Below are 9,461 nucleotides of genomic sequence, written 5' to 3' on the forward strand. Positions count from 1 at the left end.
GTCCCAGGGATCACCGACATCATCGCCAACGCTGCCATAAGATCACATGATGCCATTGTGCAGGGACCCCAGAGACCCCCCCACCCCCATGCAAGGACCCCCCCCCCACCTGGTGACAACAGTGGATGTCTCCAGTGCTGAGTTTGAGATGTGCCCAGCAGGTGCACAACCACAATCTATGGACTGGATCTATCTATTCAATCAGTGTTTTCACACAACATTCACACAGTATCAACTAAAAAAGCATGTTAATGTTCGGTGAAAGTTGTGTGAATCATTGATAAATGCACTGGGCAGGTTTCCTGATAGTGACGCAGCCCATGTCAGCATAATGTAGTCACATGAACAAAAGGGTGACAACGCGGGAGTACAATTGGGAGGCAGGGACAGAGCGTTGTCACCCTGGGACAGGAAGTGCCTGAATGAGGCAGGATCATTCAATGAGCTTTGATACATGTCCATATTTCAGGCACCAGGTCCCCTGGCAGGATTCACTGCCCCAGCCCTCATACAGATGAATGTGGATGGTGAAGATCCCGGTAACTATGGATTCATCGCCTGAGGCCACGCGAGCTCGGCACGCAATGTCTGCAAATATTTACTTGACCCATTTAAACCGGTGACACGCAAGAGGACGGCATCCATCCTTCCTGAATCAGCGCCAAGACGGAACAGGATTGTCCAGAATTATCCAGAGCTATGTAAAGGAGAACACTGCAGAACAGAACTGAGTGTCAATCTGCGACCAATTACACACCAGGAGGAGGCTGATCCGTCCTCGACTCGTCCAATCAGCATTCAGTGTGGATGCTCATTATCACCAAACGCAAAAAAAAAAAAAAATCAAAAATCTGAGACTTTAAAGTGAAGAAAATCATTAATTTTATTTATTTTTAGTAAACATCTGAATTGGCAGCAATGACTTTTTATTGAAGTGAGGATCCGCCCCCGAGGAACAGCATGGAATGTTTTCATTACTGAACGCTCTGCTTAAAGAGATTTATAGAAGCAACAAATCCCTTTTTTTGTGTCCTAAACAGAAGACAAAACCAGGGGTCGGGGTGCTCCTTTGATGCCGGGTTTGATGACAACAGGCAGGGCTGTTCCTATATTCCTCGTGGGTGTGGCAACCAAGTCACCAATATTATTGGGGGGGTGTAGGAGGGGCCACAATGATGGTTTAGGACTCCAGAATTTGATAGTCAATGTGTTATAAAAGAAGCTGTCCAATACCCGATCACCAGGGCCGGGATGGCTGCATGGGGGAGGGGCCTTAGTGGAATAAAGGGAGGGGTAAATTGGGTGTAAATAGCTGCAGTGAATTTATTTTCCTCTAATCCCACCCATCCAACCATCTCAGCGGCATTAGACACCTAGGAATGGGTCGATTTGTGATTGTGACTCCAAAACCTTCATTGTGGCCTCCATAACCTCAAACACACCCCCTGGCTTGCCCCGCCCACGAGGCTCCTATGTATACAAACCATTGCACTTCACACTGCACAATCAAACTGCGTCTGAACCCAGCGCCTCGGCCCTACACCCTCAAGTCACAGATTGTACCGCAACCTCTGATCCGGTCATAAATAAATCCGAGCGGCACCCAAAGACGAGGAAGATATACACAGGACGTTCTGACCCGGAAGTCTCATGCAACAAAGATGGCGTTCAATCTTCATTCCCGAATCCTGGATACAAATGGCTGAACGCCCTTCGGTGCACAGGGTCAGGTGATACATATCTGGCGGCACTGCCCCCCGAGCTGCGTTCTGTTTGGAATTGCACTGCGCCATGTTATGCAGAAATCTGCTGCCAAGCGAGGCAACAGGAAGTGCTGCAAAATTCTTTGGTAATTGTAGGAAAATAAAGCTTTATGTTATATTTGCATCTCTCACAAAAATAATTTTATTCTCTATAAACGGAGTTTCACCCAAAATTCACAGTCAGAGTGACCCAGAAGAGAAAATAGTAACCCATAGCAACCAGGTAATTCTTTACTGATTGGTCGGTTGGGCTGCTGCAGTTATTGGATCATAAACCAGAAGGAAAGTAGAGAGGAACAATGAGCAGCAAGACCTCCCAACCGTCCATCAAACCCATCTTATGCTGCATCAGGTGTTACCTGGTTAATAGCCCCACCCTCGCGGAGCTCATCCTAGCCCCGCCCACATCATATAAAGCTGAACTCCAAGGCTGTGGGGACATGACAAGGACAGGGCAGATCGGTTCATCCATCTTTCAATCTCGCCATCGCCTGACCTGCTGCAGAACCGTTTCTTTTAGTGACCCTCGTGATCCATGCTGCAGTTCTAATACCACTACCTGGTCATGTCAGCGCCCCCTATCTGTGATGTAATCAAAGGACAGCCAATGAGAAGTGCCTGCATCACCAGTGACATGGGCACCCTAAAAAGGAGCCTTCCACTCTGCAGTCTACAAAAAAGAGGTCACATGACCATGTATTCAGGAGGGAGAGGTCCCTGGGGTTCAGTTTTAAATTGTTCCTGCAAAACTTTACTAAATTAATTTCCTTTGCACCCAAAATTTCAATCTGTATATATCAGTGGAGGGGACATTTATAAAGCCATAATTACCCGCTTGCCATGGCGTGCACGGGCTGCCAGTCATTTAGTCTCCAGCTCTGTGCACACCATTAGGAAAGACAGTGAGCAAAGGAAAAAAAAAAGCCACACAAATTCAAAACAGGCTAAATAAATGTCCCCTTTGCTGTACCGTATTTCCACACATGATTTCCTGCTCTCACCTGAGCTGCTCTGAGAAGGGCGGTAGCCAATCAGCTGTTGTATAACGGGACCACTCTAGAAATGGTGTTCCTGCATATGGGGCATTTTTTGGGCTCCGGCAGGGCCTGGTAGCACTGGAAGCAGGAGCAGACGTGCCCGCATTCTAGAAAGACAGAAGATTTCTGATTGGCCAGGCAGATGATGCAGGAGTTCCGGGTCTCCTCTGATTCGTCGTCGCCAAGCCTCGCTCTCGTATCTTTAAGTTCCTGCTGGAGCCTCTTGAGGCGCTGTTTCTCCTTGTAGTGCCTGTACTGGCGTCTCAGGATAAAGAAGAGGGAGAGACAGGTAGCGGCTCCGCACAGCAGGCACAGCACCTTCCATTTTCGGGCATCAGATTCGCTTCTCTGCACCAACGAATCAAAGTCCAGCTTGCTGAGGTAATACTGCATGCCCGCCTTAGGGGGCTGCAGCTTGATCATCTTATTGTCCAAGACCAGCTCGCCCACTCCCGTCACCGTCGCCCCAATTTTTAGCATTTCCTCCGTCTCTTGGATCCCTTTGGGGCGCTCACCAGTCAGGAGGTGCCCAAGGGCGTTGGTGAAGGATTGTACGGCCGGGTGGAACTTCTCGTAGACGGTCTCTAGGTCCAACTCTGTGGCCTCTAAAGGTTTTATGACCCGGACAGCGAGGCTGCTGGTGTCTGGATCCTCCCGCACCAGGTCAAAGGGCACCGAATTGGTTCTCTGGTGGATGATTTTCTCATGGTCGTTCCTGGGGGGAAAACAAAAGTCCTAAATGTCTGGATGTTATAGGGACCCAATTCCTTCTGATTGAACTCTGCCTCTGACTTTAATATTAAATCTGCACTCCGCCCCCCCCTTTATTAAATTTTACCACCAGTCTTCCCCTTCATTAAATCTGCCCCAACCTCCTCCACATCTAATCCACCCTCTGGTCTCCCCCTCATTGAATCCACCCTCACCACCATTAAATCTGCCCTCTGGCCTTCCCTTCCTTGAATCTGCCCTACCCCTCATTAAATCCGACCTCCGGCCTCCCCTTCCCTAAATCTGCCCTCTGGCCTCCCCCTTTATTAAATCAGCTTTTCGGCCTCCCCTTCATTAAATCTGCCCTCCGGCCTCCCCCTTCATTATATTCGACCTCCCCATCCTTGAATCTGCCCACCGCCCTCCCCTTCCTTGAATCTGCCCTCCCCCTCATTAAATCAAGCCTCTCCTCAATAAATCTCCCCTCCGGCCTCCCCCTTCAATATATTCGCCCTCCCCCTCCTTGAATCTGCCCTCTGGTTTCCCCCGCTTTGAATCTGCCCTCCACCCTGCCCTTCCTTGAATCTGCCCTCCCCTTCATTAAATCCACCCTTTCCTCAATAAATCTGCCCTCCGGCCTCCCGTAAGTCTCCTGCAGTTGTATCGGCTCCTCTCCTGGACTGAATTGCTTCCCCTGATGTCACTGTACACCTAAGGCTTCTCACATTGTCCATCAGAAGCTGCAGCAAGTCAGATAAACCCCGCCTCATTTCCTGGATGAAGGACATCGCACATCATCTAGCCCCTCCCTCCCTAGCCTGCCAACCCTGGCTCCACCCCTTGTATTAATTGGCTCTTGGTTCATTCAATCATTAAAGCTCAGCGTCACATGACAGGGGCTCTGACCCTTCCACAATCTGATAAATGAATCAATACACTTCAAACAATACATTATTCACTCCAAATGGCGCCGTACTCCCATCCAATCCGGAATCTGGTTTATATTTAACCCCTGGTGACGCTGGTAGCTGATCAGGTGAGTGCTTGGCAGGGTTCACCTGCGTGCGCTGAGATTGTATCCGTGGTAACAGGGCGGGACCTTCGCTGCCAGTTTCCTGTATGCAGAGCATTCATCACCCAAATGTGACAAAGGACATAAATCTGGGTGACTCCGACTTCTTCCTCATCCCGGCCAACCTGTGCCAACAGCCACCTGCCAGCCGCTACCCTCCGGCTTTATTTATCAAAACTGGGTCACGCATAAAGAGAACCAGTCACAGAACAAGAGGCTTCTTCTCTTCAAAATTGTAATGTAATATACAGTAATTGCTGTAGTGTGGGGTGCAAGGACACCCAGTGTCCCGTGAGCTGTCCCTGGGCTCCCCCTTACCTAAAAATCCCTTTTTATCTTACTGTAAGGCGGGTCACATGATGCTTCTCTTTGTTTTGCAGGAGGCGGAGTCTTTCTATTGGCTTCCTATTGGTTGTCCATTAGCAGGGTCCTCTCTGGATCCAGAAGAGGAGTCTATGGCGGTGATATCACTGCAAGGGGATTGTCAGGGACCGGCCAGCATAGAGGCATCAGCAGCAATGAATTAGCGCCCCCTGTGGCTGTGGAAGAACCAGCAAGGGACCTGGAGATAGCAGAGTTAAAGAAATGAAAAGCATATTGGCTTTGGGATTTCCTCTCTCTAACTGAAAGCTAGCATGGAGCTGTTGTCACAGCAGACAGGTAGAAATGGAAGGAGGAGGAGTCATTGCTCTGTAGTAGTAAATAGCAGCTTGAGCTACAGAGCTCTGCATACAGATTAAAAGGCAGCCAAGAATGTCACCTGTTGGCTGGAGCCATATGAAATAAGGCTTGCAGTGGGAGTGGCTTTGAGAGTGCTGTGGTAGTGATGTTCATCAGCTGAACATGGAGTAGGCGGGGCTTAGGTATAGAAAGCGGTCAGTCTGCAGCCTAGTGGCGGTGAGGGGGTCACTGCAGCCTGACAATATTTACCAATCGGCCGCTACATGCCATACCCCAGATCCGGTAATATTTAATCCCTTTATGTACCAGGCTTAGCCGCCATTTACAGCACTCACCAGAGGTGCGTGGTTCGGTTCCAGACCATCTTGTGCTCCTTCAGGGACAGTCTGTGGATGACTCCCTTACAGCTGTCCATGAACTGACTGCTGAGGGAATCCTTGGCAGCTCGTACCACCCCTGAAAAATAACACAGCATCATCAGCACCAGGAAAAGGGGAGGAGCTTATGTCTCTGTTGCAGGGAAATCATGGAATTTACATACTCCCCCATTTCACACAAGGTGAATACTGTCTGAATCAGCAATGCTGGCTCTGGTCATGTGACTTCCAGCTATTAGGATTCACAGATAAATGGACAGGGAAATATAAATGGTGGCGTACCTTCAATAACCGCATACGGGACGCACTTTCCAGGCAGGTCCATGAGGAAGTTCTGCAGCTCATCGTCCAATGAGATTCTCTTGGCTCCCTGCAAAAAAAAGAAATATGATACTTGCAGTTTAAATTTTACATTATGGGAAATCCATGGGGAGGTCTTCTTTTAAAAAGGAGCCAGGGCAGGGCCTGTGTCCCCATAACCGAGGTCTTGACCAAGCGGTTCCCAGATTCTGGGACTGTGCAGGCCTCAAGATATAAAAAAAAAAAAAAAAAAACTCTACCTCCATCATTGGGGTATCACAGCCCCCTTCCTGCAGACACTGCAGGTCACAGTGGGAGGAGTCAGTGCTGTCAATCTACAAAGCAGTGGGTGTGGCCAGCTGGTGACAGACAGATTTATGAGTCAGCAGTGACAATTCTGCTAGCCATGCCCCCTTCAATATCTTCCTATCCTACTATAGTGCAAGCAGTGTGAGAGTGACAACTCTGCTCTGAATTTTGAAGAAGTGCAGTATTGTTGTCACATCGTCACAGGAAGCTGCATTAGGTAGACTGGACTGGCAGGATCAACATCTACCAGACTTGGGCTGAAAAGAGGGAGGACGGTGAGGATTCCTAACCTTCAGCGTCTGAGCAGTGCGGTATTTCTGGCAGTACACTGTGTAGAAGATGGCGGTGATGGCAGAACTGGAAGCCAAAAGGATCATCTGCCCCAAGCTGGGCCGCTCCATGTCTGCGGATAAAAGGCAAGGAGAGAGATCAGCGATCACATGTAGGAATATGTTTCTTAAGAGGCCTCATACAATAATAACATTTTATTGTCAGGTTATTTCTGTGACTACACTGGGGAGATTTCCCCTCACTTCCTGTTCCTGTGACACCAATGACAGGAAGTAACACACGTCAATGACAGCTTTTGCAGGGAGTTAAACTCTCCCTTACTCTATTGATAACACAGTGCACATTATATGGAATCCAGAAGGTGGTGTGTCCTAATTCACCCCTAGAAAAAAGGTGACAACACTTTTACGGACGTGACCCTATTTTCAAAACCAATGTAGCTGCCAGAGACGCAAATCATTTAAAGGGCGTCAACCCTCGGCCCAAACCCACAGCTTTTTGTGCTCAGCCAAGTCACCCCCAGCCCTCCTCACTCTCAGACACGGAATTCGGGGGTCACCCTCTCTACCACACTCACTTCCTGGTTGAACTCGCCGCGCTCTGATGACGTCACGCCAGGTCAGTGAAGCCGTCGCTTTGCCAGGAGAATGCGTCACATGGGGTGGGCGTGGCTTAGTTCTTCTGTCAGAGTTATTAATGGTAAGGTTGCTGGGGCAACACCTCAGGTGGATGGGGGAGGAGCTGGAAAATGTCACTGGGGATAGTTGTCACTGGTGGGTAATGACTGGAAATGGTTGTCACTGGAAGAGTTGTCACCATAGGTGATAGTCATTGGGAAGGTTGTCACTGAGAATTGTCACCTAATTTGTTGTAGTTCAGGTTTTATTGGCCATGTTTGCCCCCTCGCCTCCATACAATACAATCTGTGCGGCTACAGGACCCCTCCTCAACTAATAACATACTAAAAGGTGGCTCCTCGGGGGCGGAGTCAGATCCCTCCTATAAGTTTAGAGTTTCCCCCCCCCGCATGGGCGGCCCTTCCTGCCAGTTACAATGTTGCAGCTTTCATGTGATTTGCTACAAAGTTACAATATTGCAGTCTGAGGGGGATGGAGACTAAGTAAATGCTTCCTCCTTTCTGCAGCAGACTGATGACATCCTCTCAGCCTAGGCGGAGTCACTTGGACCCCAACATGGTTTGTGGAGCTTTTCTGAAATACGATACTGTCGGAGCTCATTATGATTGAATACTTCCCCTTCACAGAGCTGATAGAGAAATAATAAACATTGTATTTCTAATTCGTGAGGAGCGGAGGGGTTCTTTAGCGTGGTGCGTCACATGGAAGCCACGTCCAATCGGCTGGTGTCACCGGGGGAGGGGGCATTCTATATAGATAATGGGGGTCACCCAACCCCAAATCATCGTCTCTGCCAACGCCGAAATTCCTTGCAGAACCTGGATGCAGGAAAATATTTATGTACATTTCTTTCCCCTCACAGTTGCCATGGCAGCGCTAAGAAGTCGGTTACTTGACATCATTTTCAGAAGTTTAGTTACCGTAGAAACCGTGCGCAGATTGTTAAATATAGAAAGATTCCTCACAGTACTGCGTCATTCACCATCCTTTCATCTGGGGGGCTCGGTGAATTATTGATGGACATGGTTGGTGGGTCCCCACGGACGCCCGGCCGGTCATATCAGCCCCAATGGTGAGGAATGAGAGATCAATGATCATTATAGATTATAGATCAGGTATTGCGCAATCTCTGATGATAGAATCTGCTGGGAGGTGGGAGGGGCAAACAGGGTGAGTGACAACTGGAAGACTCCGCCCCTCAATGCAGGAGTATGCAAGGAACGATGGGAAGCAATCAGAGTGATTGATAATATGTGATCAATATTCATCCTGTAATGACAGAATGTCCTCCCTGCTCTCCTCCTTTGTGCGCTCCTGCCCTGACCTGCTACCCCAAATCCCCCTGGCACGACTGGGCAACGTCTTCAGCACCCGCAGGCAGAAGGTAGAGCTCAACAAGGACGACCCCACATACACGGTGTGGTACCTGGGCAATGCCGTCACCCTCCATGCCAAGGGAGAAGGCTGCACGGCTGACATGGTTAATAAGATCTGGGAGAAGAGCGAGTACGGGGGGTACAGCACCAAGATGAAGCTGTCACTGGGCTCCTATGGCATCAGGATGACCCCCTGCAAGAAAGGCGTAAGGAAGACGGTCCACACCTACCTCCTACACCGCATCACCTTCTGTGCGGCAGACAGCGGGCACCCTAAAGTGTTCTCCTGGGTCTACAGGCATCAAATCAAGAACAAGGCGGTGGTGCTGAGGTGCCACGCCGTGCTGGTATCTAAAACTGAAAAAGCCAAAGCCATGGCACAGACCCTGTGCCAGACCTCCCTGGCGGCCTTCAAGGAGTTCAAGAGGTTAAAGAGGCAGAGTGACTTGAGGAGGGAGCAGCAGCAACTTCTGGGGGAGTTGGTGGTGCCCATGATGCCCCTGAGGAAGGTTCTAAATGGCACCTGCTCCTATAACCCCCCAGCAGAGAGAAGTAAGACAGTGCCCAGGCTCAGCTCCATCCTAGAAGAAGAGGAGGATAAAGAAGAGGAAAGGACGGACGTACCTAGGACCCCCGTCCACGTCAGGGACCTTTTCAGTGCCCACCGAAGTGAGAAGGATGCAATTCTGGAACTGGCACAGGAACTGAGGAGGCTGAGCATCCAACGGGCCCTGTCCAAAAATATCCCCCACATGCCCCCCACACAGATCCCGGACTGGAAATGGTCAGTGAGGACTTTCTGTTGACTTGGTGTTCTCCAAAACTGTAGCCTTATCCCAATGCCAGGACCAATGCCCCCACCCGGACCCAATCAGGTGACCCAATACCAGGACTAATGCCCCCACC

At 49.7% G+C, this 9,461-nt stretch overlaps 2 protein-coding genes across 4 annotated transcripts; one reads left to right on the plus strand and one right to left on the minus strand.

Moving 5' to 3' along the window:
• Positions 1 to 865: 865 nt before the first annotated feature.
• Positions 866 to 7,242, minus strand: MUL1 (mitochondrial E3 ubiquitin protein ligase 1). 3 transcript variants are annotated; one of them, XM_072427247.1, is made up of 5 exons: positions 7,119 to 7,242; positions 6,541 to 6,653; positions 5,924 to 6,011; positions 5,600 to 5,720; positions 866 to 3,515 (listed from the first exon to the last, which is right to left on the minus strand). In XM_072427247.1, the coding sequence occupies exons 2-5, from the start codon at positions 6,649 to 6,651 to the stop codon at positions 2,795 to 2,797; spliced, it is 1,041 nt and encodes a 346-aa protein (XP_072283348.1). In that variant the 5' UTR covers positions 6,652 to 6,653; positions 7,119 to 7,242; the 3' UTR covers positions 866 to 2,794. The 3 variants fall into 3 exon arrangements, with proteins under 3 accessions (XP_072283348.1, XP_072283349.1, XP_072283350.1); XM_072427248.1 differs by lacking the exon at positions 7,119 to 7,242 and adding an exon at positions 7,075 to 7,098; XM_072427249.1 differs by lacking the exon at positions 7,119 to 7,242 and adding an exon at positions 7,034 to 7,093.
• Positions 7,243 to 8,461: 1,219 nt separating this feature from the next.
• On the plus strand, positions 8,462 to 9,455 carry FAM43B (family with sequence similarity 43 member B). Its single transcript, XM_072426734.1, has one exon. It carries the CDS (start codon positions 8,462 to 8,464, stop codon positions 9,359 to 9,361), a length of 900 nt encoding a protein of 299 aa, XP_072282835.1. The 3' UTR covers positions 9,362 to 9,455.
• The last annotated feature ends 6 nt before the right edge of the window (positions 9,456 to 9,461 follow it).

The sequence above is a fragment of the Pyxicephalus adspersus genome, chromosome 11 (assembly GCF_032062135.1).
Source record: "Pyxicephalus adspersus chromosome 11, UCB_Pads_2.0, whole genome shotgun sequence".
Classification (NCBI taxonomy): Eukaryota; Metazoa; Chordata; class Amphibia; order Anura; family Pyxicephalidae; genus Pyxicephalus; species Pyxicephalus adspersus.

Excerpts from the sequence above, each read along its gene's own strand:
- MUL1 (XM_072427247.1), bottom strand. The coding sequence starts at position 6,651 with ATGGAGCGGCCCAGCTTGGGGCAGATGATCCTTTTGGCTTCCAGTTCT. Across the intron at positions 6,012-6,540 it reads GCACTGCTCAGACGCTGAAG|GGAGCCAAGAGAATCTCATT; the intron begins GTTAGGAATCCT and ends TTTTTTTTGCAG. Across the intron at positions 5,721-5,923 it reads CCCGTATGCGGTTATTGAAG|GGGTGGTACGAGCTGCCAAG; the intron begins GTACGCCACCAT and ends GTTATTTTTCAG.
- FAM43B (XM_072426734.1), top strand. The coding sequence starts at position 8,462 with ATGTCCTCCCTGCTCTCCTCCTTTGTGCGCTCCTGCCCTGACCTGCTA.